Source organism: Elgaria multicarinata, chromosome 13 (assembly GCF_023053635.1).
Source record: "Elgaria multicarinata webbii isolate HBS135686 ecotype San Diego chromosome 13, rElgMul1.1.pri, whole genome shotgun sequence".
NCBI lineage: Eukaryota > Metazoa > Chordata > Lepidosauria > Squamata > Anguidae > Elgaria > Elgaria multicarinata.
The window spans coordinates 23222977-23247862 of NC_086183.1; the positions used below are offsets into that span (position 1 = coordinate 23222977).

The 24886-nt window shown below is 44.8% G+C and overlaps 2 protein-coding genes across 3 annotated transcripts; both read right to left on the bottom strand.

Annotated features, from left to right (window-relative positions):
* Positions 1 to 2671: 2671 nt before the first annotated feature.
* LOC134408488 (sulfotransferase 2B1-like) lies at positions 2672 to 10199 on the bottom strand. Of its 2 annotated transcripts, XM_063140789.1 has the most exons (7): positions 10083 to 10192; positions 9284 to 9439; positions 6335 to 6543; positions 5840 to 5966; positions 4961 to 5055; positions 3666 to 3846; positions 2672 to 2970 (listed from the first exon to the last, which is right to left on the bottom strand). In XM_063140789.1, the coding sequence occupies exons 2-7, from the start codon at positions 9420 to 9422 to the stop codon at positions 2861 to 2863; spliced, it is 861 nt and encodes a 286-aa protein (XP_062996859.1). In that variant the 5' UTR covers positions 9423 to 9439; positions 10083 to 10192; the 3' UTR covers positions 2672 to 2860. The 2 variants fall into 2 exon arrangements, with proteins under 2 accessions (XP_062996859.1, XP_062996858.1); XM_063140788.1 differs by lacking the exon at positions 2672 to 2970 and having other exon boundaries at positions 3519 to 3846; positions 10083 to 10199.
* A 1620-nt stretch (positions 10200 to 11819) lies between these two features.
* LOC134408364 (sulfotransferase 2B1-like) lies at positions 11820 to 16260 on the bottom strand. Its single transcript, XM_063140623.1, has 5 exons — positions 16165 to 16260; positions 15942 to 16068; positions 15064 to 15158; positions 13460 to 13640; positions 11820 to 12020 (listed from the first exon to the last, which is right to left on the bottom strand). The coding sequence occupies exons 1-5, from the start codon at positions 16258 to 16260 to the stop codon at positions 11911 to 11913; spliced, it is 609 nt and encodes a 202-aa protein (XP_062996693.1). The 3' UTR covers positions 11820 to 11910.
* Positions 16261 to 24886: the final 8626 nt, after the last annotated feature.

Here is a 24886-nt window from a genome sequence, read left to right on the forward strand (position 1 = left end):
TTGTCACGGAGGCCCAAGCTGCCTTTAGAAAGAATCACTCCACCTCTGATCATGGTCTGATTCTTTTTCACTTAGCGGAGAAACCTCTTAAATTTCTACGTAACAAACTGTTTGTTGCCTTCATGGATCTGAAGTCCGCTTTCGACTCCATCCCTAGAACTAAACTATGGGAGAAATTAGATAAAATCCTGGTGGACAAAAGACTTCTTAATCTTATAATGGTTCTATATAGCGACAGCAGGATGCGAGTTAGATGTGGCACACAGGGACAGCTTTCAAATGAAATTCTTATGTCTAGAGGAGTAAGACAGGGCTGTATCCTAACACCTACGCTATTTAACCTATACATAAATGATATTGAGGAGGCCCTGTCTGACCATGAAGGACATTTGCCCAAACTTGGCGCAAGGAAAATTCCTATTTTACTTTACGCAGACGATGCTGTTATTCTCTCCCGCTCTAGACCTGGTTTGAAACATCTTTTAATTAAATTCTCCAACTTTTGTTTGACCAACGATCTGAAAATTAATTTTGAGAAATCTAAAGTCATGTTCTTTGAAAATAGATTTTCTCAACGTCGGTGGTCCCTTGACGGGCATATCCTGGAACAGGTGAAAAAATTCTCTTACCTGGGGCTGTTATTCCATCATACCCTGTCCTGGAGTGCCCATAGATCGGCCACCCTTAATAAAGCTTCAGTCAGTTCAGCTGCAATAACATGCTTTTTCTTTACTAAAGGGGGATGTTTATACCGTCTGCTATCAAAGTGTTTAATGTCAAGTCTGCAGCCCAGCTTTTATATGCCTCCAACATCTGGATAGGGGGGTGAACATCTGAGATAGATAGGCTACAGACAAGGTTTTTGAGGACCCTTCTTCAACTTCCAAAATGTGTCCCTAATTCCGTACTTTTGTTGGAAACCAGGGGAAAGCTCTCTTTCGCTTAGGGCTTGGTGGTCTGCCTTAAAATTTTGGATGGAAGTTAGTCTTTTTGGGAGGGGCTCAGGTCTGCTTTCATGTTTGGCTCAGGACAACTATATGAATAGCTGGTCCAAGCTTCTTGCCAGGAAGGCAGCTTCAATCGGTCTCTCCTCATCCCTCCTCCTTAATCTGGGCTTGAATTTTGCTTTTAAATCTGTCAAACAAAGGTTGTGGGATATAGCCTTCTGTGACTTACGTACTCGCTCTTATGTTTCTAACTCTCCCAGTGCATTGCATGTTCATTACGTTGGGCCTCTTCAGCTGGCTGACTATCTAAAGAACCTGTCAGTGGCTAAATATTGTATTGTTTTCTCCAAGGCCAGATGCAATGTTTATTCTATTGAATTACTTCAGGGCGGATATGCTGGTGTCCCTCATCAGGAACGACGGTTTCCCTGTAAGAATATGGAAGTGGAGACGATGGAGCATATCCTTCTGTCCTGTAGCTTTTATAATCAGGCCCGCCATCTTATGATCACCCCATTATTGAGTAAACTGTCCAGAAGTCCAGACGAATTTTATGTTAAGTTTCTGTTGGAAGACAAGTCCTCAAGAGTAACTTTGGCTGTTGCTAAATTTCTTACAGTGGCGGCCAGGATTAGAGCTCTCTGTGTATTAGATGAAAGTTGATAATATCTCTAACTGTATGATTTCATGTTTGATTCTTGTTTTCTCATGGATCTATGGATAACAATAAAGTAGTATGGTATATGGAGGCATTTGCCTATGACACGACTGGGGTGAAAGTGGGTTGTGTGAGAGCAGCCCTGAATCATAGGCCATGGCAAATTCAGCTCCTGCCATCTGGGTCCTCGGCAGGCCAACAGAACTTCCAAGACCCTTTCTCCAATCTTCACACCGAACACATAAAGATCGAGGAAGTAGCCAAGTAGGTGGAGTGTGCATGCAGACATACATGCCCCATTCCCACTTCAGCCATACTCATGTGGCTGGGCCATCACCAGTCTCCAAAGCATCTCACGTTTTCCCATTAATAATGACAAGGCCTTTCTCTCGGTCCCACCAGCAGCAGCACCCCCAATGACAGGCGGGTCATATGCGCATATGCGCATCCTTAATTTAATTTTTTTTAAAAAAATTAATTTAATTAGAAATGTGCATATGCGCATCCTTTAATAAAAATATTGTTTCAAAAAAAGTTTTCACTTGAGGTAGGTTGCATGTAATACCACAGAAATAATGTTTTTAAAATGAGAAAGATTTAACACATTCCATTCACCAGGCATTCCTACACTTTCCTCAAGAGACAGACAACTCCAACAATCCACAAACCACTCTCTCTGAAGAACTCCCGCCACAAAGAGTTGGAATTAAGAGCATGTGCATAAAGGAATGTTAGCTAGGGAAGCGCATAAAATACAAAAACAAGGAAGTGGGAGGCGCAGAGAAAAGACAGTCTGGGAATTGAAAGGTTCAGAGAAACGAGAAGAAGAAACAACACCGACAACGGGGCAACGAACAGTGTGCTCCGCAACAACGTTACAAGAAAAGGTAAGTAACGCTACTGAGCAACGGTATACACAAGGTAGCGATACAACTTACAACGTCACAAGGGCTCAAAAAATTGATATAAGCAGAAGTGTAGATCCACACTGTGACATCACGCAGACAGCTGAGGGGCAAGCAAGGCTAAGCTTGAAGTGAGCCTAGAATTGAACATAGAATGTATCCATGCATCTTTGGGCATGTTTGCTCTCCTCCCCTGTTTGGACTGTGAAATTCCTGCTCAGCTTCCTTCACACCTGGAGAAATAACACTACCCTGGTAATACAGCCCAATGATTTATTAGAAGGAACCTGAGCCATATGAGGCACAGACAGAAAGAAAACAGAACAGCAGAAGTTGCAGTCTGGCCTTCTTCAGTCCCATGGGAAGGTCGCACTCACTCCCCGCATCTTCTCCTGATAAACGCGGTCAAAGCGTTCATTCTGTGCCACTGTCAGGAGGTTCTTCCAGTCCCCGACGATCCCTGGAAGACCACAAGAGGAAGCAGTAAATGCAAAGAATGCAAGCCTGCTCCGTGGCGGGAGGGGGTCTCGCCCCCCTCCCCCGTGGCTGGGACAAGGCCGGCGGGGAGGTGGGTGGCGGCAGCGGCAAGGACACGGCCCGATTCCCCAGCCGCCGCCTCCTCTCCCTCCGCCTCTTCCTCCGCCTCTTCCAGCAGGATCTACACACACAATTTTGGGTCGCACTAAAGGCGCTTGTGTGCGCCTCCAGTACGCTGTGTAGATCCCCTCATGGATGAGGCATCTATGTCTGCTGTTCTAAAAAAAATTGGGAAATGAAATCATCATCATCAACAACAACCACAACAACAACAAGGTTGCCAAGTGCCTCCATTTCAAAACCTCTCAAAGGAAACAAAGTTTTCCACCTGGGTTTTTCAGAAAAGGCCACCTGTCAGTGGAGAAGAATCTTATCAGTTCAGAATATATCTGATTAGGCTGCAGGGGTGCCCATCTCACACAAATGACCCTCCCACCACAGGCACTTGAAAAGGCAACCCTTCGCCATTAATTCTAGTTGAGAGGGAAACGTGTGAGGAAGCTCAAGGTAGTAGGACATCCTTCCCTGCCTCCCATCTCTCTTGGTCAGTGGCTGCCACCTGAACTCCAGCAAATGCACACGTGACAACACTAGACACCCAGGAGGGTCTGCTTTTACCTTTCCTCAATAACTTCCCTTTCTTGTGGTCTAAAAAGTAATCTGGCAGTGTGGTGAAGTTGGACATCGGGTTGTCCTTCATCTTCTGGAAGGAGGCATTTTCCACCACAGAATCAATTTGCTGGCTATTCAGCTCCTTCCCAAGGAAACGGCAGATCTTTTCCACACTGCCTCGCAGGTCCTGGCGGAGAGACAAGCAGATGGCCTGGGAAACTGTCTGCCTGCTGCAGGGCTTGTGGACATCACACAACATCTACATAGCTTTGTAGACATTGCTGAAGTGGAGTCAGTAGTGGTGGTTTATAATTATTATTACTATATTTATTTACTTACAATATTTATATACTGCTCCCCATTGAAAATTTCAAAGCGGTGTACAAGATAAAATGAAAATAAAAACAGAATGAAAAAGTTAAAACAGATTTTAAAGGAAGCACAAACAATGAGTCATGGCTGGACATTAAGGAAAGGCTTCCTGGAATAATGATGTTTTCAGGAGATGCCGAAAGGAGTACAAAGTTGGCGCCTGCCTGACCTCCAGAGGCAGGGAATCCCACAGGAGGGGAGCCACCACGCTGAAGGCTCTTCCCCTGGTGGACTCCAGTCAGAGGATGGTACCCGAGACATGGGGTCCTGGAAAACGCAATAAATATTCAAGGTAGGAGGATGAAAGGCAGTACTACCAAGGCAGCTTTCTCTGAAATGCTCCCTGTTCCATTCACAGGGCCATCTAAGCAGGCAAAACTGAGGAGTTTCAGTGTGTGGATGAGATGGGGTGTAGAGAAGAAGGCATCAAATTTATAAGGTGTTGGGAAATGTTTTGGGACTAGCTGGGCCCGCGTACAAATGGGTTGCGCTCCATTTGAACCTAAATAAAACCTAATCCCTGGGGCTTAACGTAAAAAGGTGAAACTTTAGCTTTTAACTGGAACCCTGGAAGACAGCTGACAGTGTAAGCAAGGGGAAAGGCTACCAATGGCTACTAGTCGATAGCTATGTACCATCTCCCGTATCAGAGATAGGATGCCTATGTACACTTGTTGCTGGGGAACAGGGGCAGGAGGGTGCTGCTCCAGTCATGTCCTGCCTGTGGCTTTCCCATGAGCAGCTGGGTGGCCACTGTGTGAACAGAATGCTGGACCAGATGGATACTTGATCAAATCCAGCACAGCTCTTCCATTCCTAGAGACTCTCTGCACTCAACAGCATCCCATTTTTAAAAACCTTCACTTGGAGAAGTAAAGAAACAACGTAAGCCAGGATGGGTGTGTATACAGCCAAAGGTCAAACCATACCTGCTGCAGCTCTTCATAACTGTTGAAGAAGACATTGGGTCTCCCCTTGACCTCCAGCCAACTTTTCACATGGTCAAACCAGGAACCAAAGGCCACTGGAAGAGCAAAGCAGAGCCAAAAGTGGCATGTCAACAGTCCGAGGGAAGGAGGGTGGAAGAGGGTTACACTTCCTGTCTTCAGAGGTGGATATGCATTATCATCACACAGCAGTGGAACTGAGGCCTCGCCATCTCCACCCTCCACCAGTTTTATTATGTGAACTGCCCAGAGAGCTTCAGCTATGGGCGGTATACAAATGCAAATCAGCAGCAGCAGCGGGAGCAGCAGCAGCAGCATGGCACATTTCCCCTTCCTTCCCCTTTGCCCTGTTGGGAATTACCGTTCTGTGATAACGTTATGAGGATCGAGTACGAAGAAAGCCTTCGTGGTGTGGGGCATAGCGTGTTGGACCAGCCCAGGGGAGACTGGACTTCCCATCTTCACTCAGTCATGAGAAACACAGAGTGGCTTTGGACTAGTCTGTGGCAGTCAGTATTTCTACCTCTAAGCTCACACCACTATTCTGAGGGCTAACATGGGACAACTCTATGTACCCAGGCTTGTGGCCTAGTGGAGGGCAGGATACAAATATACAGTGTTACATAAATACAATAACAGGTCCAGTTCACCACTTTTGACAAATGCACAAGATTTCCTCAGAGAAGACAAGATAATCAAATGAAAGTCACTGTTGCAGCTACAAATCTCAACTGCTGACTTCTACTACTGTGTAAAGGAGGGCAGGGGAGTTCAGTGGTTATATTGCTCAGTGAGTCTCTCATGGGGAAGGACTGCTACAACCCAAATGGAGGAAGACGGTTTATTGGCCTCTTTGCATACCATTCCCACTCAGGAATTCCTCCAAGAACTCTTCCACAGTTCCAGGGTCCTTGAATACTTTGAAGAATTTGGAATAGTGGTAAAATGAGACCAGCACATCCTTGGGATTACGCAGAGTATAGATCACCTGGAGGAGAGGCAAAGGTGACATTGTGAGAGGGCAGCATCTCGCCCCTGTTACAAAGAAGCTCCAAATGCTCTGCAAATGGAACATGTCGTGTGCATTACGGTTTTAACTGGGATTCCCTAAGGACCTCGATCAAGAATTATTTTCCTGAAAATCATAGCGAAAAAGCTGCCAGGAGTACTATTAAAGCCTTGGAACACTGGCAGAGGCAATGGAACCATAGAATGTATTTGCTTCCTATAAATGGTTCCTATAAATTCCTTGCTTTCTATGAATGGAAGGTGAGTCAACTCAGAACTCCCCATATCTGTGTTCTAGACTAGCAGGAGGTGAAGGTGGGCTTGATGTGAGAATTGTTCCTGTCTTACCTTAGCCTTGGACTGGAGAAATGACTTGGGGAAAAGCTGGAATGGCATGTGAGAAGCCATGAGTCTGGGTGGAGGAGATGCCAAGGCAGTCTTCATACCTCCAATAAGCTCTATCCATGGTGACCGGTCCCACACAACCGAGCTGCGAACCCATGATGGGTCCCCATTGTGCCAGATTAAGCCCAAGATCTCCTGCATCCAATTGGTACCTGGAAGGGAGTCCAATAACCATACGGTTGCCTCTTCTTCCCCTACACCCTTTTTACTTACCCACTTTCACATTACGTTCCACCACCCACACATAATTCTCAAGCTATGCAAAATCATGAGAACTGAAAAGGATTTCTGTAGACCTAGGAGCTACTTAAAACTCTACAAAGCCAGGATTCCCTAAATTCATCACCAAGTCGACATAGTCATGTCTAATTGAGCATACACCTTTCTGACTGGCGGCAAGGAAAGATGTTAGCAAGGAGAATAAAGAACTGAAGAGATGCTCATCTTTGTCTGTAATGCAATCAGCATTCAGAGATGTCTATCTTGAAATAACACCCCTGTTGACATGACCATATTTCTTTTCAAAGATGGATGACTTTTGTTCAACATTTCTCAGAATCCTCCTGCTTCCTTAAAAAAGGTACAGCATTTGAAGGTCCTCCTCTGGGTGCCTACTCTGAAGGAAGCTCGGAGGATGGCAATGAGAGGGCCTTTTCTGTGATGGTCCCCCAATTGTGGAACAATCTCCCTGAAGAGGCCTGCCTGGCGACGACGTTGTTAACTTTTCAGCGCCAGGTCAAGACTTTTCTCTTCTCCCAGGCATTTAGCAATATGTAATTAGCTTGAGTTTGTTTTTGTACGTTTATGTGATTTTAATTTGTATGTTTTTGTGATTTTAAATTGTTGAATATGGTTTTTTAGTGTGTTGTCCTACGTAATCCACCCAGAGAGCTTTGACTCTGGGGTGGTATACAAATGTAAATAATAATAATAATAATAATAATAATAATAATAATAATAATAATAATAATAACAATAATAATAATAATATTCATTCTAAGGACTGAGTAGTGCTGTTTCCTCCAGTGATTTTGTTGATGCAATTGTTTTGATGCAACATTCAGTATTTGAGACATTATGCCTTTGAATACCTGTTCCAATGGAATGCAAGCAAGAGAGTGATGTCTTCCGGTGGTTTTCTCAAAGGAATCTGGTTGGCTTCTATGGGGGGGGGGGGAAATGCTGGTCTGCATAAACTTTTGGCCTGATCCACCAGGACTCTTCTTATGTCTTCTGCTGCCACCTATCGTAAGGTCATGGTACAAGCAAATATAGGGCAGTACCCAATGGCAGTCCTACGTAAACTAGGCCCATTTACTATGAAGTATCTGCTCTGTGAAGGGGTACCACAGGATACTGACCACACAGAGCATCTCTAGACACTGGGCCTCTTACTGACCATTTGTGAACAAATGCCCTTATTTCACTCTTGGTTTTGTTAACATTAAGTTCTTACTTTGTTTTGTCCACAGAACTTTGTACGATAGGAAGAAAGCCTGAAGGGTGTAGAGAAATTTCGTTCTGGCAGGGAGTGGGTTGACATACATTAGCTATAGAGGCAAATCCAGATCTAGGGAAAAACTAGAGATGACTATGGTGCATTGGTGGTCATAAGAACAGAATAGTCTTTGTGGATCGGAGCAAAGACCTATCTAGTGTAGCATTTTGTTCCTACAGTGTTCAACCAGTAGGGTGACCATAATTTGGAAACCAAAAAAGGAGGATAACATGGCCACGCCCAACATGTCCAGCCCACAACGGGACGTGCCCACCCAAATATGGCCTTGGTCACATGTCTGATTTCACAGCACATAATTAAGACATACCTGTTCTATATAACATCTTAATGTTAAAATCACTGGAATACAGAATAGGTGAGACATTGAATGTATCTGAAAATAATTCCACTCATTCCTACTTTTCTAGCTTTTGCTATACTTTGAAGCTTTTGCTGTTCTCTGTGTGATACATTCTCCCCTTCTCTCAAATATCTTTTCTGACAGTTGTTCCAGTGGGAAGTCCACATTGCCCTGCTCGTGCTCTCCGCTCCATTAACACCATGTCTCTTACCTGCCCAAGAGTTTCCACATCTCTCGCTCGTCTTCGCCCGTTCTCACTCGCTGCCCCCTATGCCTGGAATTCTCTTCCAGTGCATTTGCGGACCACAATGTCAATTTCTGTTTTTAAATCTCGCTTGGAAACATTTCTTTTCTCGAAAGCTTTTTAACTGTAGCGTCGTCATACTAGTCTATATTTCGTTTTAATGTCCCTACCCCTATTGGTTTTTCCCCTCCCTCCCCTGTCTGTTACGTAAATTTTAAATTGTAAGCCATAAAGCAGATTGTCTTGTTTTGTTTTATTCTGAACAGCGCCATGAAAATTGATGGCGCTTTATAAAATAATAATAATAATAATAATAATAATAATAATAATAATAATAATAATTGATAACATCCTCCTGTGTATTTTGCCTAGCAAGTGTTATTCAGAAGCATACTGATACTGTGGGTATAGCAATCATCATGACTAGTAGCCTTACTGCCCATGAATAGAACATAGGAAGAGCCATGCTGGATCAGACCAAGGTTTCATCTAGTCCAGCATTCTGTTTACACAGTGGTCAACCAGTAACCTTCTAGCAGGACATGGATGCAACAGCACCTTCTTGACCATGTCCTCCAGAAACTGGTATATATAAGCTTACAGCCTCTGATACTGGGATATAAGGAATGAAAGTTGTAAATCATGAAGTGGGTTGGAAGAGGTAAAATATATTGTTGTTCAATGTTTATTGCATGCTTCACTTTTGACATAAGTGTAATAACACACATTATCATGCAAGCCTGGGCCCATGTAAGACTACTAGTCCAGGAACATAACAGCACCACTGACCTGATTTAGGATAAGTAACATTCAGTACATCGTCGTCCAACAGTTGGAATTCATTTTCCACAAAGTTGAGTGTTTCCACATCATACTCTTTATTGGGGAAAAGGATTCCCTTGTGGGTGAAATACAGTGCAGATGACATTGGGGGAAAAACCTTATCTGGAAGAGAAATAGAGAGACATGCAGCAATCTTGTCACCAGACACCTCTGGTGTCCTTCCAGAGGCGTCTGGTGCCAAGAGGTCTCAGGCAGGTGGTGGCAGTGGGGATGAGGGAGGTAAGCCATTTGTAAACACACACACACACACACCAGTTACTCAGCTAGCTAGTGGATTTTCATTCTTTTCTTTTCTTTTCTTTTCTTTTCTTTTGAGCAAATGAAAACTGCCATTTAAATTGCCGTTCAAGCACAAATCAATTTCTCTAAATTGAAACTACAGTGTATATAATAAAAATAAAAGAATCAATTAAAATAAAAGAGAGTAGTAGTACAGTACTTTCAATGCCCAACGGCTTGCGGCCAGGTTACCTCAAGGAATGCCTCCTCCCATATGTACCTGCCCAGACCCTAAGACAATCCTCAGGGGTCCTTCTGCATGAGCCCTTGGCATTTACAGGACAATTCCACAAAGTCTAAAATGCAGAATGCAGTTCTGTGAATTGATGATCTCCCTAAATTCAGGAAGTGGAGAACTCACCTCTCGCGGTTCCAGACAAGCTGGACTTTAAAAGAGGACAAACCTCATTCCCCACACCAACACGTAATCCCCCTCCTCAATAGCCCCAAATGATTCCTCACTCACCAATGAATTCAGCTTGCTTTTTACGGTCTCTCCCATCCACTACTTTTGGACTTTGCTGGCACAGGAAAGGGAACACAGGAACTCCGGCATCAGTACTTAGAGTTCCAAAGTTCTTCTGGCATCATTAGATATGATAAAAACACTCCAGAGTCAGGAGAAAATAAATGGGCTGGCAGTGTCCTCTCTTTAGAGCTGATTAAATGAATTTTGCAGTCCCATCTCAGCAATGCATATATTTAAAGAGCACATCAGTTATATGGAGGCATTTGCCTATGACACGAGTGGGGTGAAAGTGGGTTGTGTGAGAGCAGCCCTGAATCATAGGCCATGCCAAATTCAGCTCCTGCCATCTGGGTCCTCGGCAGGCCAACAGTGCTTCTAAGGCCCTTTCTCCAATCTTCACACCGAACACATAAAGTTCGAGGAAGTAGCCAAGTAGGTGGAGTGTGCATGCAGACACACATGCCCCATCCCCACTTCAGCCATACTCATGTGGCTGGGCCATCGCCAGTCTCCAAAGCATCTCACGTTTTCCCATTAATAATTACAAGGCCCTTCTCTCAGTCCCACCAGCACCAGAGGAACGCCCGGTGGGGATGCAGGAGAGGGCCTTCTCGGTGTCTGCTCCAGGGCTCTGGAACTCCCTTCCCAGGGAAGCTAGACTGGATCCCTCCTGCTATGCTTCTAGGCACAGGCATTAGGACCCAAGCAGGGATTGGGACCTACCTTCCATTTTTCTACAAAAAGAATGGTGCGTAATCTGTTCAGCATTGGGGCAGCAGAAGCAAACTCCGTTTTATTCCTGCTGAGTGCATTTAAAATACAAAACTTCACATGCTTTGGAGTATTTTCTTCTTCTTTTCAATCAGGATTGGCAATTGGGAGTTTTATTTTGGTTCTTGTTCCTTTTTTTTCCCCTTTGCTTTATCAGTCATGCGGAAGCGTTTCTAAAATATAGAATAGCAGGGCGACGGCGAAGAAGCGACATTTTAGTTACCTGCCTCACGATTGAACTGATACAACATGGCCATATTTGTACTCTCTGCTGTATTTTGTGGGTATGAAATTTGTGAAACGCCCAGAGAGCTTCAGCCATTGGAAAGTATATAAATGTAATAAATAAATAGGCTCCTTCATAAGACCATTAAGTCCAGAGTCACAAATTATATGACATGAACCTATGCTCTGCCACAAATGAAAGCATTTTCTCATACTCTTGTTCTGAATGGTTGTTATCCACAAATTCTTGAGTCGTGACATTGAAGAAGACCATGGGTCCTGACTAACTGATTCCAACGCCTCTAGTGAAATCAGAGTCTCAACCCAACTCCATGTAAAGAAAGGTGACGATTAAAAACAAGATTAAGAAATGGAAGATCCTGCCTAAAGGTAGCTATCATGTGGGAAATAGTGCCTGTGTAATGCAGTTCACAAATTACAAGAAAATCTAGTTGGAATGTATCGTACTTTACTCTCTGTGAATCTCTGGAAAGTGAGGAGTAGTGAGGTTAGGGAACCAAGCAAAAATTATGAGAAAGGGGGGTTAGTTTTTCAAAAGAAATATATTTTCAGTCTGTGACATCACCCAGACAGCTGGGGAGCAAGCTTCATGTGAGCCTAGAATTGAACATAACATATCCATGTAGCTTTGGGCCTGTTTGCACTTCTCCCCTGTTTGGACTGTGAAATTCCTGCTCAGCTTCCTTCACACCTGGAGAAATAACAATACTCTGGTAATACAGCCCAATGATTTATTAGAAGGAACCTGAGCCATATGAGGCACAGACAGGAAGAAAACAGAACAGCAGAAGAAGCAGTCTGGCCTTCTTCATTCCCATGGGAAGGTCACACTCACTCCCTGCATCTTCTCCTGATAAACGCGGTCAAAGCGTTCACTCTGTGCCACTGTCAGGAGGTTCTTCCAGTCCCCGACGATCCCTGGAACACCACAAGAGGGAGCAGTAAACGCAAAGTAGTTGAGCTAGCACACAGAAATGAGTGTCCCTTTAAAGGCTGGCCCTTCCTTTAGGCAGAGTGAGGAAGCTGCCTACTGTGACGTCATTCTGAGCCAGACCCGTTACAGTGCTGGGGCCCTGGACCAACTGGCTGTCGCATTATAGCTGTCTCCCAACTGCACTCACACAGCACCCTTTGGGAAAGCTTGATTGAGTCAGCAGGCAGATTCACAGACTACTCAGGCAACATGTGTCGGTACCACTTCTGCTGCATTCCAGCAATTCCTTGAGTGAGCACCAAGCAGGCACTAGATGAAGCAGCTGGCAAAGTGTTGGTGGAGAGAACTGGGTGAATCATGTGGAATGCATGTGGGTTCTCACGTGGAAAGGCTTGTATATCAATAAACCTAAATAAATAACCCGGCCTTGAATCTCTTCAGCTGGCCTGCTGCTCCCAAGCACGGTGGAAGAGGCTGTCCTTCCCTGCCTCCCATCTCTCTTGGTCAGTGGCTGCCACCCAGGATACCTGAGAGAGCGCCTTCTCCCTTAGCAACCTGCCCGGTCACTGAGGTCACCCGAGGGCCTGCTCCTGGTGGTTCCACATAGATCCATCCTCCAATTGGAATCCACCAGGGGAAGAGCCTTCAGCGTGGTGGCCCCCCTTCTGTGGAATTCCCTGCCTCTGGAGGTCAGGCAGGCGCCAACCTTGTACTCCTTTCGGCGCCTCCTGAAAACGTCTTTATTCCAAGAAGCCTTTCTTTAACATGCAGCCTTGGATTTTTGTTTTTGCTTCTTTTAAATTTTGTTTTAACTGTTTTATTCTGTTTTTATTTTCATTTTACCTTGTACACCTGTCGTGGAATTGTAGCTGGTTCTTTTACTATGCCCATGGGTATAAGAAAATGGCCTATCATCCTTAGCTATAGTTCATAAAGTTCATGGCTTCCTGTTCTTTTAAAACTTATTTTTAATGCTGCAATTGCTTTTGCTTTTAGAGTTAAGTTGATGCTGAAACTACGTGACAACATAGGCGTTGTCCACCCCGGCAGTCAGAGGGTGGAAGATGTCTGCAACGAAAGATAACCAAGAAAATAACAGATAGAGATGTTTTGCTGTTTTTCTGTAACTGTGGTATCTTCTAGTCAGAGAAGCACTCATACTCTGTACATGCCTAAATGCTTGGCTTCTTATTGGTTCTTGCATTTTCAGAACTGTATTATGATTGGTGGGAAAGTTCTGCCATAGTATCTAAGGGGAACTGACTCTATAAATATGTTGACATTTCCTAAAATTATTGGGCGCTCCGAAATTTTTCAATGGGGAGCGGTATATAAATATTCTAAATAAATAATAATAATAAATAATAAACAACAGCAAATGCACATGTGACAACACTAAATACCCAGGAAGGTCTGCTTTTACCTTTCCTCAATAACTTCCCTTTCTTGTGGTCTAAAAAGTCATCTGGCAGTGTGGTGAAGTTGGACTTCGGGTTGTCCTTCATCTTCTGGAAGGAGGCATTTTCCACCACAGAATCAATTTGCTGGCTATTCAGCTCCTTTCCAAGGAAATGGCAGATCTTCTCCACACTGCCTCGCAGGTCCTGGCAGAGAAATAAACAGACGGCATGGGAAACTGCCTGCCTAGTGTGGAGGTTCAGCTTGTGGACATCACACACCAACTCAACAGATTTGTAGATCGTGCTGGGGTGGAGTCAGTAGTTCTGGTTTATAATGGTCCCCATGACAGGCAGGTCCTGGAAACCACAATAAATGTGCGAAATCCCGTACTACCAAGGTGGCTTTCTCTTAAATGCTCCCTGTTCCATGCACAGGGCCATCTAAGCAGGCAAAACTGAGAAGTTTCAATGTGTGGGTAAGATGGTGGTGTAGAGAAGAAGGCTTCAAATTTCTAGGGTGCTGGAAATGTTTTGGGACAAGCTGGGCCTGTACAAAAGGGATGGGCTCTAGTTGAACCAGAATACAACCCGACTGCTGATGCTTAACATTAAAAAGGTGGCACAGCAGCTTTTAGTTGGAACCCTGGAGGACAGCAAGGGGAAAGTGATGCACATTATGAGGCAAAAAAATCCAACTTCACATATACGCTAATGGGATCTGAGCTAGTGTTGACTGAGCAAGAAGGAGTTCTTAATTACGATGAACAGGTCGATGAAAATGTTGACCAAGTGTGCTGGTCAGCATTTCATGTTTGACATAATTACAAAGCCAATGAAAAAGAAAACCTGCCAAGATTACACTTAAATACATCTATGGTGAGACCACACTTGGAATACTGTGCACAGTTCCAGTGACCAGACCTTAGAAATGATTTTGTAGAGCTGGAAAAAGTTCAGAAAAGAGAACTAAAAAGATCAAGTGATTGGAGCAACCCTCCTACGAGGAAAGCTTGCAACATCTGGGACTGCTTAGCTTAGAGAAAACATGATTGAGGAGAGACGTGATAGATGTACATGCGGTGGGGATAAGTGGATAAGGAGACATTTCTCTTTCACAATACTAGAACACAATGGAGTCATCCCATGAAGCTGATAGGTGGGAGAATCAGGACAAAGAAAAGAAAAGACCTCTTCATACAGTACATAGTTAAACTATGGAATTCACTAACATAGGATATAGTGATGACCACCAATTCAGATAGTTTTAAAAAGGGAGTGGATAGATTCATGGAGGAGAAGGCTACCAATGGCCCCTTGTCCTGATAGCTATATACTATCTCCAGTATCAGAGATAACATGACTATGTGCACCAGTTGCTGGGGACCAGGGGCAGGAGGGTGCTGTTCCAGTCATTTCCTGCCTGTGGCTTTCCCATGGGCAACTGGTTGGCCACTGTATGAACAGAATGCTGGACCAAATGGATACTTCATCAAATCCAGCACAGCTCTTCTTATGTTCGTAGAGGCTCATTGCACTTAACAGCTTTCCATTGTTAAAAACCTTCACTTGGAGAAGTGAAGAAACAACATAAGCCAGGATGGGTGTACAGCCGACGGTCAAACCATACCTGCTGCAGCTCTTCATAACTGTTGAAGAAGACATTGGGTCTCCCCTTCACCTCCAGCCAACTTTTTACATGGTCAAACCAGGAACCATACATCACTGGAAGAGCAAAGCAGAGCCAAAAGTGGCATGTCAACAGTCCAGGGGGACAGGGACAGGAGGGATACACTTCCTGCCTTCAGACACAGATACGCATTATCGTCTCACAACTGAAACTGAGGCCTTGTCATTTCCACCCTCCATATGTTCAGGTGATTCACATCTACCTGTGAATGGCATATATATATATATATATATATATATATATATATATATATATATATATATATATTCAAGGAAAGCAGTTAATGAGCATGGCACATTTCCCCTTCCTTCCCTTTTGCCCTGTTGGAATTAATAGTTCTGTGATAAGGTTATGAGGATGGGTAAGAAGAAAGCCTTCATGGTGTGGGGCATAGCATGTTGGACCAGCCCATCTTCACTCAGTTATGAGATACACAGAGTGGCTTTGGACTAGTCTGTGGCAGCCAGTATTTCTACCACTAAGCTTACACCATGATTATGAGGGGTAACATGGCACAACTCCGCCAGTCTTGTACCCAGTCTTGTGGCCTTGTGGAGAGCAGGATACAAAAATACAGTGTTAGATAAATACAATAACAGGTCCAGTTCAGCACTTTGACAAATGCACAAAATTTCTTCAGAGAAGTCAGGATAAACAAATGAAAGACACTTGTAGTTACAAGTCTCAACTGCTGGCTTCTACTACTGGGTAAAGGAGGACAGGAGAGTTCAGTGGTTATATTGCTCAGTGTGTCTTTTGGGGGGGAGGTGTGCTACAAGCCAAATGGAGGAAGACATTTGTTTGTCCTCTTTCCATACCATTCCCACTCAGGAATTCCTCCAGGAACTCTTCCACAGTTCCAGGGTCCTTGAATATTTTGCAGCATTTGGAATAGTGGTAAAATGAGACCAGCACATCCTTGGGATTACGCAGAGTATAGACCACCTGTAGGAGAGGCAAGGGTGACATTGTGAGAGGGCCACATCTCACCCTTCTCAGGAGGTGAAGGTGGGCTTGATATGAGAATTGTTGCTGCCTTACCTTAGCCTTGGACTGGAGAAATGACTTGGGGAAAAGCTGAAATGGCAAGTGAGAAGTGATGTGTCTGGGTGGAGGAGATGCCAAGGCAATCTTCATACCATCACTAGCCTCAATCCATGGTGACCGTTCCCACGCAACTGAGCTGCGAACCCATGATGGGTCTCCATTGTGCCAGATCAAGCCCAAGATCTCCCCCATCCAATTGGTACCTGGAAGGGAGTCCAATAATCATACGGTTGCCTCTTCTTCCCATCCACTCTTGGTTCTGCAATAGAGGGCTCATCTACACCAAGCAGGATATTCCACTGAAAGCGGTATATAAAAGTCAGGAGCCACACTATTGCTTTATAGCAGTATTGAAGTGCACTGCAGGATCTACACTACTGCTTTATAGTGGTACTGAAGTGCGCTGACAACTGTTGGGGCCCATGACACATCTTCACCAAGCAGGATATTGCACTATGAAAGCAGATTATTATTATTATTATTATTATTATTATTATTATTATTATTATTGGCATGGGGCCACCCATTATGACCAATCAGGGGGCACCATTGGCTCCATTGCCAAAAAAGTCGGGCTAAGTGCCTGACTTTTTTGGAGCAGAGTTTCCAGGGTTTGCCCCCGGATGGCTTTGCAATGGCAGCTGCGTCATGTAGATGACGTGCCTCTACTGCAAAGTCACTGTTCGTGTAGACAAGCTCCAGTACTATTTCCCCCAACCTTTTGTCACCAGTGATTTTGTTGATGCAGTAGTTTTGATGCAATGTTTGGTATCTGAGACATTATGCCTTTTGAATACCAGTTCCAAGGGAATGCAAGCAAGAGGGTGAAGTCTTCCTGTGGTTTTCTCAAAGGAACCTGGATGGCTTACATGAGGAGAAAATGCTGGTATGAATAAGCTTTTCACCTGATCCAGCAGGGCTTTTCTTATTTTCTTATGTCTGTATGTCTTCTGCTGCCACCTATCGTAAGGTCATTGTACAAGCACACTAGGCTCATTCACTATGATGTATCTACTCTGTGGAGGGGTACCATTGTATACTGCCCATACATACAGATACACACACCCCATATGAAATGAGAGAACAAATTCCCTCATTTCACTCTTGGTTTTGTTAACATTAAGATCTTAGTTTGCTTTGTCCACAGAACTTTGTATGTAAGGAAGAAACCCTGAAAGGGGGAGAGAAATAAGTTCTGCGAGGGAGGAGGTTGACATACATTAGCTGTAGAAGCAAATTCATATCTAGGGGGGGGAAATAGAGGTGACTATGGTGCATTGGTGGTCATAAGAACATAGGAAGGGTCTTGCCGGATCAAACCAAAGGACCATCTAGTCCAGCATTCTGTTCACACACCAGCCAACCAGCAACCCTCAAGCAGGACATGGATGCAACAGCACCCTCTCACCCATGTTCCCCACCAACCGGTATAATATAGACTTACGGCCTCTGATACTGGGATATAAGGAATGACAGCTGTAAATCATGGAGTCAGTTGGAAGAGGTCAAATATCTTGTTGTTCATTATTTATTATGTGCTTCACATTTGACATAGGTATATAAAACACATTATCATCCAAGCCAGGACACATGTAAGACTACTAGCCCAGGAACTTAACAACACCACTGACCTGACTTAAGATAACTGACATTCAGTACATCGTCGTCCAACAGTTGGAATTCATTTTCCACAAAGTTGAGTGTTTCCACATCATATCCTATATTGGGGAAAAGGGTCCCCTTGTGGGTGAAATACACTACAGATGACATTGAAAAAACTCTGTTTGGAAGAGAAATAGAGAGAGATGTAGATGTTTTCCTCCCCCCACTCCATCTTTGAATATGAATTTATTGTGAGGATACATGCACACACACACACACACACCAACTAGCACTTCTGTTCTGGGGGGAAATAGGAGCTTCCCAGGAATAAAGAGCAATATTTTGTCTCTAGAATAATGTCTTCTCAATAGTATACCCACGGAAGTTTCAGATGCATCGCCTGTATTGAATTTCTGCCTAACATGCAGGGGTTAATTACCTTGAAGGTAGGATGGAGGAAAAATTTAGCACCTCCAATGAACAGAAAATGTATATCACTTATGGTATGTGCTGTGGCTAGTAGGGCTGTGCATGGACCACCCCCCTGATCTGCTTCGGAGCCCAATCCAGACCTTCTGAATCAGGCCTGATCCACCTCAGACCGATCCGGACCTCCCCCAATCCACCTCGGAGCCAGATCCGAGGCGAGATTCGGATGCGTTTCTCCATAGAGTTCCATTGGGAGAAATAAACACCTATAACTTTTTCATTTTTTAAGATAGCAACATGACGTTTTCTGAGTTTACAGATGGAATCATGGTTGTCATCTGTGGAAATTTTGAGAATGATCTGTTGACAGGTTTTGTTGCAATTAATTTTTTAAATTGGATTTTTCAGGTAATCCAAAGTGCTATAACTTTTTCATTTTTCAAGATATCAACATGAACCTCGTTGAGCTTATAGATCGGTTCATGGTTGTCATCTGTGGAAATTTTGAGAATGACCTGTTTGCAGGTTTTGTTGTAATTAATTTTTAAATATTGGATTTTTCAAAGGAACAGTTCAAGCAGTCTCCCTTAGCAAAGAGAGAAGGTCTGTGTATTCAAGAGAAGATCAGAAACTATCCATTGAAGTGCAAATCCCCCCTTCACAGTGTTCTCTTTCTTTTGTGTTGTAAAAGATGGGCTAGCAGAGCCTGAGGGTGTTCCCATTCAGACTCCAATTACTATTAGCAGTGAAGGAATACAAGTTAGGGACTAGTAGACCAGTCACTAATGTGGCTCTAACTATGACACAAATGTAATATTGGACAACTGGGCAAGATCACTGCACACAGTGCAGTGAGGCAGCCACACAGAGATGCAGTCAGAAGCAGCATTCAGTGAGCCCAAGACTGTCTCAAGTTTTAGTTGTGCAGCCAAAAACACAAACTGACCCAGCAAGGCGGGCACAGTGGTTTCAAAACCGTTGACAATCAGAGATGCTTTCGCCTCCCCTTAATCAGATCGTACTTGGAAGATTAAGCCTTTGGTTTCTCCCTTCAGGGTTGATTTTCTGAACTCTAAGCACAGCCAGTCATATGATGATGATGGAAAATGATGAGCAAAATCCAGACACTACTTTCTCATCTTTCAGGAGAAAAACCGGACAGTTGGGCTCACAGGCAGGCAGGCAGGCTGGCTGGCTGGTGCAATTGCCAGGCACCAGTATGCAATAGGTCCGTGGGTAAGACCCACTAGACCCAGCTACACCACAAGGGGCTCCCCTAAACCACTAGAGAAGGAGATGGTGATATTCCACCTCTGCCTGCAGCTGCTGCCCCAGCCAAGAAGGGCACCTGATAAGTTTAACTGCAGGTGAGACAGCCTGCCTGCCTGCTTGCTTGCCTACTAGTAGTGCTGTTCCCACCACTCTCATCTCGCCCCCTGCCACGCACAGCCTGAATGCGTTTGCAGCTGCCACGTTTCCTTTTCCTTTTTCTGTGTGTGTCTGTGTGTGTTGGTGGGCTGCCTGTGTTACTGAAGCAGCCTGTGTACACAAGCACACACAAGTGTGAGGGAGAAGCAGCTCATAGAGAACATAAGACTGCCTTATAAAGTCTTTTATATTCAACATGAAACGCAGCAGCAGCAGCAGACACATTCAGGCTGTGTGTGGCAGGGGGTGAGATGGGAGTGGTGGGACCAGCACTACTAGAATCATGGAATCATAGAATAGCAGAGTTGGAAGGCACCTACAAGGCCATCGAGTCCAACCCCCTGCTCAATGGTTGTCCAGCTGCCTCTTGAATGCCTCTAGGGAGGGAGAGCCCACAACCTCTCTAGGTAACTGATTCCATTGTCGTACTGCTCTAGAAGTCAGGAAGTTTTTCCTGATGTCCAGCTGGAATCTGGCTTCCTTGAACTTGAGCCCATTATTCCGTGTCCTGCACTCTGGGAGGATCGAGAAGAGATCCTGGCCCTCTTCTGTGTGACAACCTTTTAAGTATTTGAGGAGTGCTATCATGTCTCCCCTCAATCTTCTCTTCTTCAGGTAAACAGGCCCAGTTCTTTCCATCTCTCTTCATAGGGCTTTGTTTCCAGACCCCTAGTAGGCAGGCAGGCTTTCTCGCCTGCAGTGAAACTTATCAGGCACCCTTCTTGGCTGGGGCAGAAGCAGTAGGCAGAGGTGCCTGTTTATGCCACTACTGTATGTGCAGGTCACTTTTTGAGGCCAGGCAAAGCGACCCGTTGGCAGAGGCAGGTGGAAGCAGCAGCAGCCGTGCCCTGGAAGTAGGAGGAGGAGTATCACCATCTCCTTCTCTAGTGATTGAGGGGAGCCCACTGAGGGTCCTTACGCCAGGCATACTGGAGGTCCTCAATCTTTACATTGCTGCTTGGTTTTATTTCGTTTGTTCTTTTATATTGTACTTTAATATTGTGGTTTCAGTTTTACACTTTTGGTAGTACCTTGTGGATTTAATTTTTGTGATCCGCCCAGAGAGCTTTGGCTATTGGGCAGTATAGAAATGCAATAAATAAATAAATACTGTCATCCCAACCAAAAGCTCCCCCGCATTCCATTGTCACACGCACCAAGATTTGCTTGGGGATTGGCTTTCCCTCTGTGACCTTGGAATCGGCCTAAAATGCAGAATGCAGATGTGTGAATTGATGGACTCCACCTCCTGAATTTATGATTTCAGGAGGTGGAGAACTCACCTCTTGGGGTTCCAGACAGGCTGGGCTTTGAAAGAGGACAACCTCATTCCCAAACAAATATTTAATCCCCCTCCTCGATAGCCCCAAATGATTCCTCACTCACCTACGAATTCAGCTTGCGTTTCACCGTCTCCCATCAACTGCCTCCGGACTTTGCTCCCTTCCTTATAGAGGTGTGTGCTCCACAAACAAGACAATCCTAGCCTGTTTGTTAAGGATATATATATATATATATATATATATATATATATATATATAAAAAACTGATTACAAAAGGAAGCACAGGAAAGGGGGCATCAGTAGAGTTACAAAGTGACGCAATTAGATAACATAAAAATAACTCAGAGAAAGGAGAAATAAATGGGCTGGCAGTGTCCTCTCTTTAGAGATGATGAAGTGAGCTTTGCAGTCCCATCTCTGCCTCTGCTGGAGCCATTTATATAACACATTTAAAAAAAAAACCGTAAGATGTATGGTGGCATTTACCTACAATACGAGTGGGGCTGAACTGGGTTGTGTGAGAGCCTGCATGCCCCAGCCCTACATCATAGGCCATGGCATATTCAGCTCCTGCCATCTGGGTCCTCGGCAGGCCAACAGTGCTTCCAAGGCCCTTTCTCCAATCTTCACACCGAACACATAAAGATCGAGGAAGTAGCCAAGTAGGTGGGGTGTGCATGCAGACACACATGCCCCATCCCCACTATAGCCATACTCATGCGGCTGGCCCATCACCAGTCTCCAAAGCATCTCACGTTTTCCCATTAATAATTACAAGGCCCTTCACTTGGTCCCACCACCATCAGAGGCACGCCCAGTGGGGACATAGGAGAGGGCCTTCTCAGTGGCTGCTCCAGGGCTCTGTAACTTCCTTTCAATCTTTAAACTATGGTTATGTAGCCTGTATTGTTAGGAATCCTTCACACGACATAGTAAGTCATGATTCACACCACACACTAAACCAGTGGTTCCCAAAGTGGGTGGTATTGCCCCCTTGGGGGCAGTGGGATTGCATAGGGGGCGTTAAGAGGCAAAGGGATGGCAGGGGGTGCTAAAGGGGGCACTAACAGGCAAAGGGGCAGCAAGGGGGTGCTTGATGTGGTCTCTCCAGAAGGTCCTAAAACCCAAGGACCAAGCAGGAAAGAGCGGCAAATTCAGCTGCTCTCCCCACACCACTCCTGCTCAGGAAGGACTTTCTCACTCACGCAGCTGCTCCCTCCTCCTATCTCAAGCCCACAGCGGCCCCACCAGAAGTAGGGGGTGGGGGAAGTGGCCACAGAAGGCAGCAGAGCAGGAAACAGCGGTGAATTCAGCGGCTCTGCCCACTCTTCTCCTGCCTAGGAGGGCCCAGGGCTTCTTTCCTGCTGGAGCCACCGCTGCTCCCTCGCTCCCTCCCTCGGCCAGAGCTGCTCCCTCCTACAAGCTGCCCCGGCAGACCTCTCGCGATAGTTGCTGCACAAGGCGGGAGCAGTAGCCCTGCAGCAGAGAGGAAGGAGCACGTGGAGGACTGCGGGTGGCAGAGCAGCTGCCAAGAACAGTGGCCAGCTGGCTGGGTGGGGAGCAGGACTGTTTGTGCTGCTGCAAGGTATCACCAGGCTCCCTTCCCCTGTCAGGAGTTGCAGATTGGGGCTATCTCCCCTCTGAGCTGCTGCCCTCCTGTCCTAATCAGCCCGGCAGCTATTGTGAGGCTTGGAGGAAGGGGGGGGTTGGACAGAGAGAGAGAGAGAGAGAGAGAGAGAGAGAGAGAGAGAGAGAGAGAGAGAGAGAGAGAGAGAGAGAGAGAGAGATGCTGTGTGTGTGCTCCCACCCCCCAAAAAATCTGGACTACAACAGGATTGGGAGAGAAAAGAAAAGGGGGACAGGGAGAGAATTGCAATTCCCCAGGTCCTTCCTGGCTAAAGAAGATTCAGCAGCACCTTTTTTCAGAACGCTTGCTGAAACAATTCCTATCTGCCCTTGCTTATTTCAGGGTGTCCAACTATTGGTAAACATAGTATGTGTGTATCTTGTCACACCATAAAAACAGAGCTGCAGCACAATCCTAAGTATGTCTACTCAGAAGTAAGCCCCACTGAGATCAATAGAACTTACTCTGAGGTAAATGTGCATTGGATTCAGCCTGAAAGCGAAGAGAGGGTGAAGAAAAGACAGGAGAAAATGAACTGTAGAAACAGAATAGCAAGGTAACTGTGGGATATTTAACTATATTTAAAGACAATAAGTAGAGTAAAATTAGTGCCCCTCTACTTCAGTCCCGGCCAGGTTTTCCATAGGAAAACTCTGTACCAGGTGGCAGATAATTATTTTTAAATTTTAATTAAAATACCTCATCTTTTCCTATAACAAAATGGTGCTTACTCCTAAGTAAGTGTGTTCCACTGAAGAAGGAAATCCTATTTGATTCCTGTATTCATGCTAGTGTGACATGATAAGTTAAAGGCACAATTTTATGCATGTTTAGACAGAAAAAATCCTTCAACTCCTAGAATCCCCTCTAAATGGGAAGCACCCACCCCAGGCTTGCTGAGGGAGGGAGGGAAAAGAGAGTGAACACCTCTGTTTGCAGCCAGCGTGGCAAGGCACACCAATTGGATTTTGAATAAAGTATTGAATTAATCGTTACTGTTTTGAATTTTATTGTTATTATCTTCCTTAGTGGGTCATTGAAAACTGCTATTCTGAATAATGGTTTTTATAGGGTAGGGTAGAGAGCACTGGGCATGAGTTTGTGTAACCAAGGGGGCGGTGACCTGAAAAAGTTTGGGAACCACTGCACTAAACCATAATGTTTAACTCAAAGTGCTTAACCACCATGTCCTAGTGTTAGCCCTTAAACCCGAGAGCCACTCCCTCAGTGTATATTTTGCCAATGAACACACGGGGTTGGAGAAAGCAAGTTAAAGTTTATTCGTAAATGTTGCAACATTGGAGCTCCAGTGGGAAATGCAAATTAAGAGCTCCCAGAACAAAGAGATCCTCTGGAATATATAGGCTCTGGTTACATCACTCGTTAGTAACATAATTGGTCAGTGCTCTTATCGCTAATGGACTTTACTGGTCCGTGCTCTGTTAACAAACTAGGTTACATTGCCAATACAAAGTAAGGTAAATACAATTCATACGTCACAGCTTACATTCGATGCTGATTGGTTTAAAGTTTTTCCTTTGTCTAAGAGGCACTTAGAATCTGCCTTCAAGGAATGCTGGGGGGAATGGTTCTTACATCACTAGCATGTGGTCTGAACATATTTAAATGTAAACTTTGCTGTTTTAATTACGTATTTTATCCAATAACAATTTCTGCTGTGTGGTTTTACCCTGATTGTGCTTTTTATATTGTATTTTGTATTTGTGTTTTTAGATGGTTTTACTAAGCTCTTCATGGTTTTAATTTTTGTGAACCACCCAGAGAGCTTCGGCTATTGGGCGGTATAAAAATGTAATAACTTAATAAAAATAAATAAATGATTGTTTCTATTTGTTTCGATTGAAAGCTGTTTTGCTTCTATGGGAAGCTGAAAGGAATATGAGTCCGGAAGGGGGAGAGGGAGAACATGGATGGCTCCCAGCAACCGTTGCTAAGGAAATTAGAAGGTTGGACAGTTAAACAGGAGAGACTGGAGAGTTGGTGAGGGAGGGGAGGAGAGCGGTAAAAGCTGATGCCGGGAAGAAAGGGAGTCTTTCCTGTGGTGTGAATCTAGTCAGGTGGGGGGGAAGTTGGAAGTGACAACAGAGTCTGGGGATGCAACAGTGAAGAAGGACAGAGCAGCTCTAAAGGGCAAGAGCTCGTGAAGCCTGTAACACAGAGGATGGCATGGGAGGGTCCTCATGCTAGAGGAGGGCAACTCTTCTTCCTTCTCACCACCACTGCTTTCTGGGCCAAAGAAAGAAGCAGGTGAGCAAACAGGTTGCAACAGTGAAGAGGAGAAGCAACTCCAGAGAGTGTTTGTTAGGCGTGTGCTCTCCACCCTAGA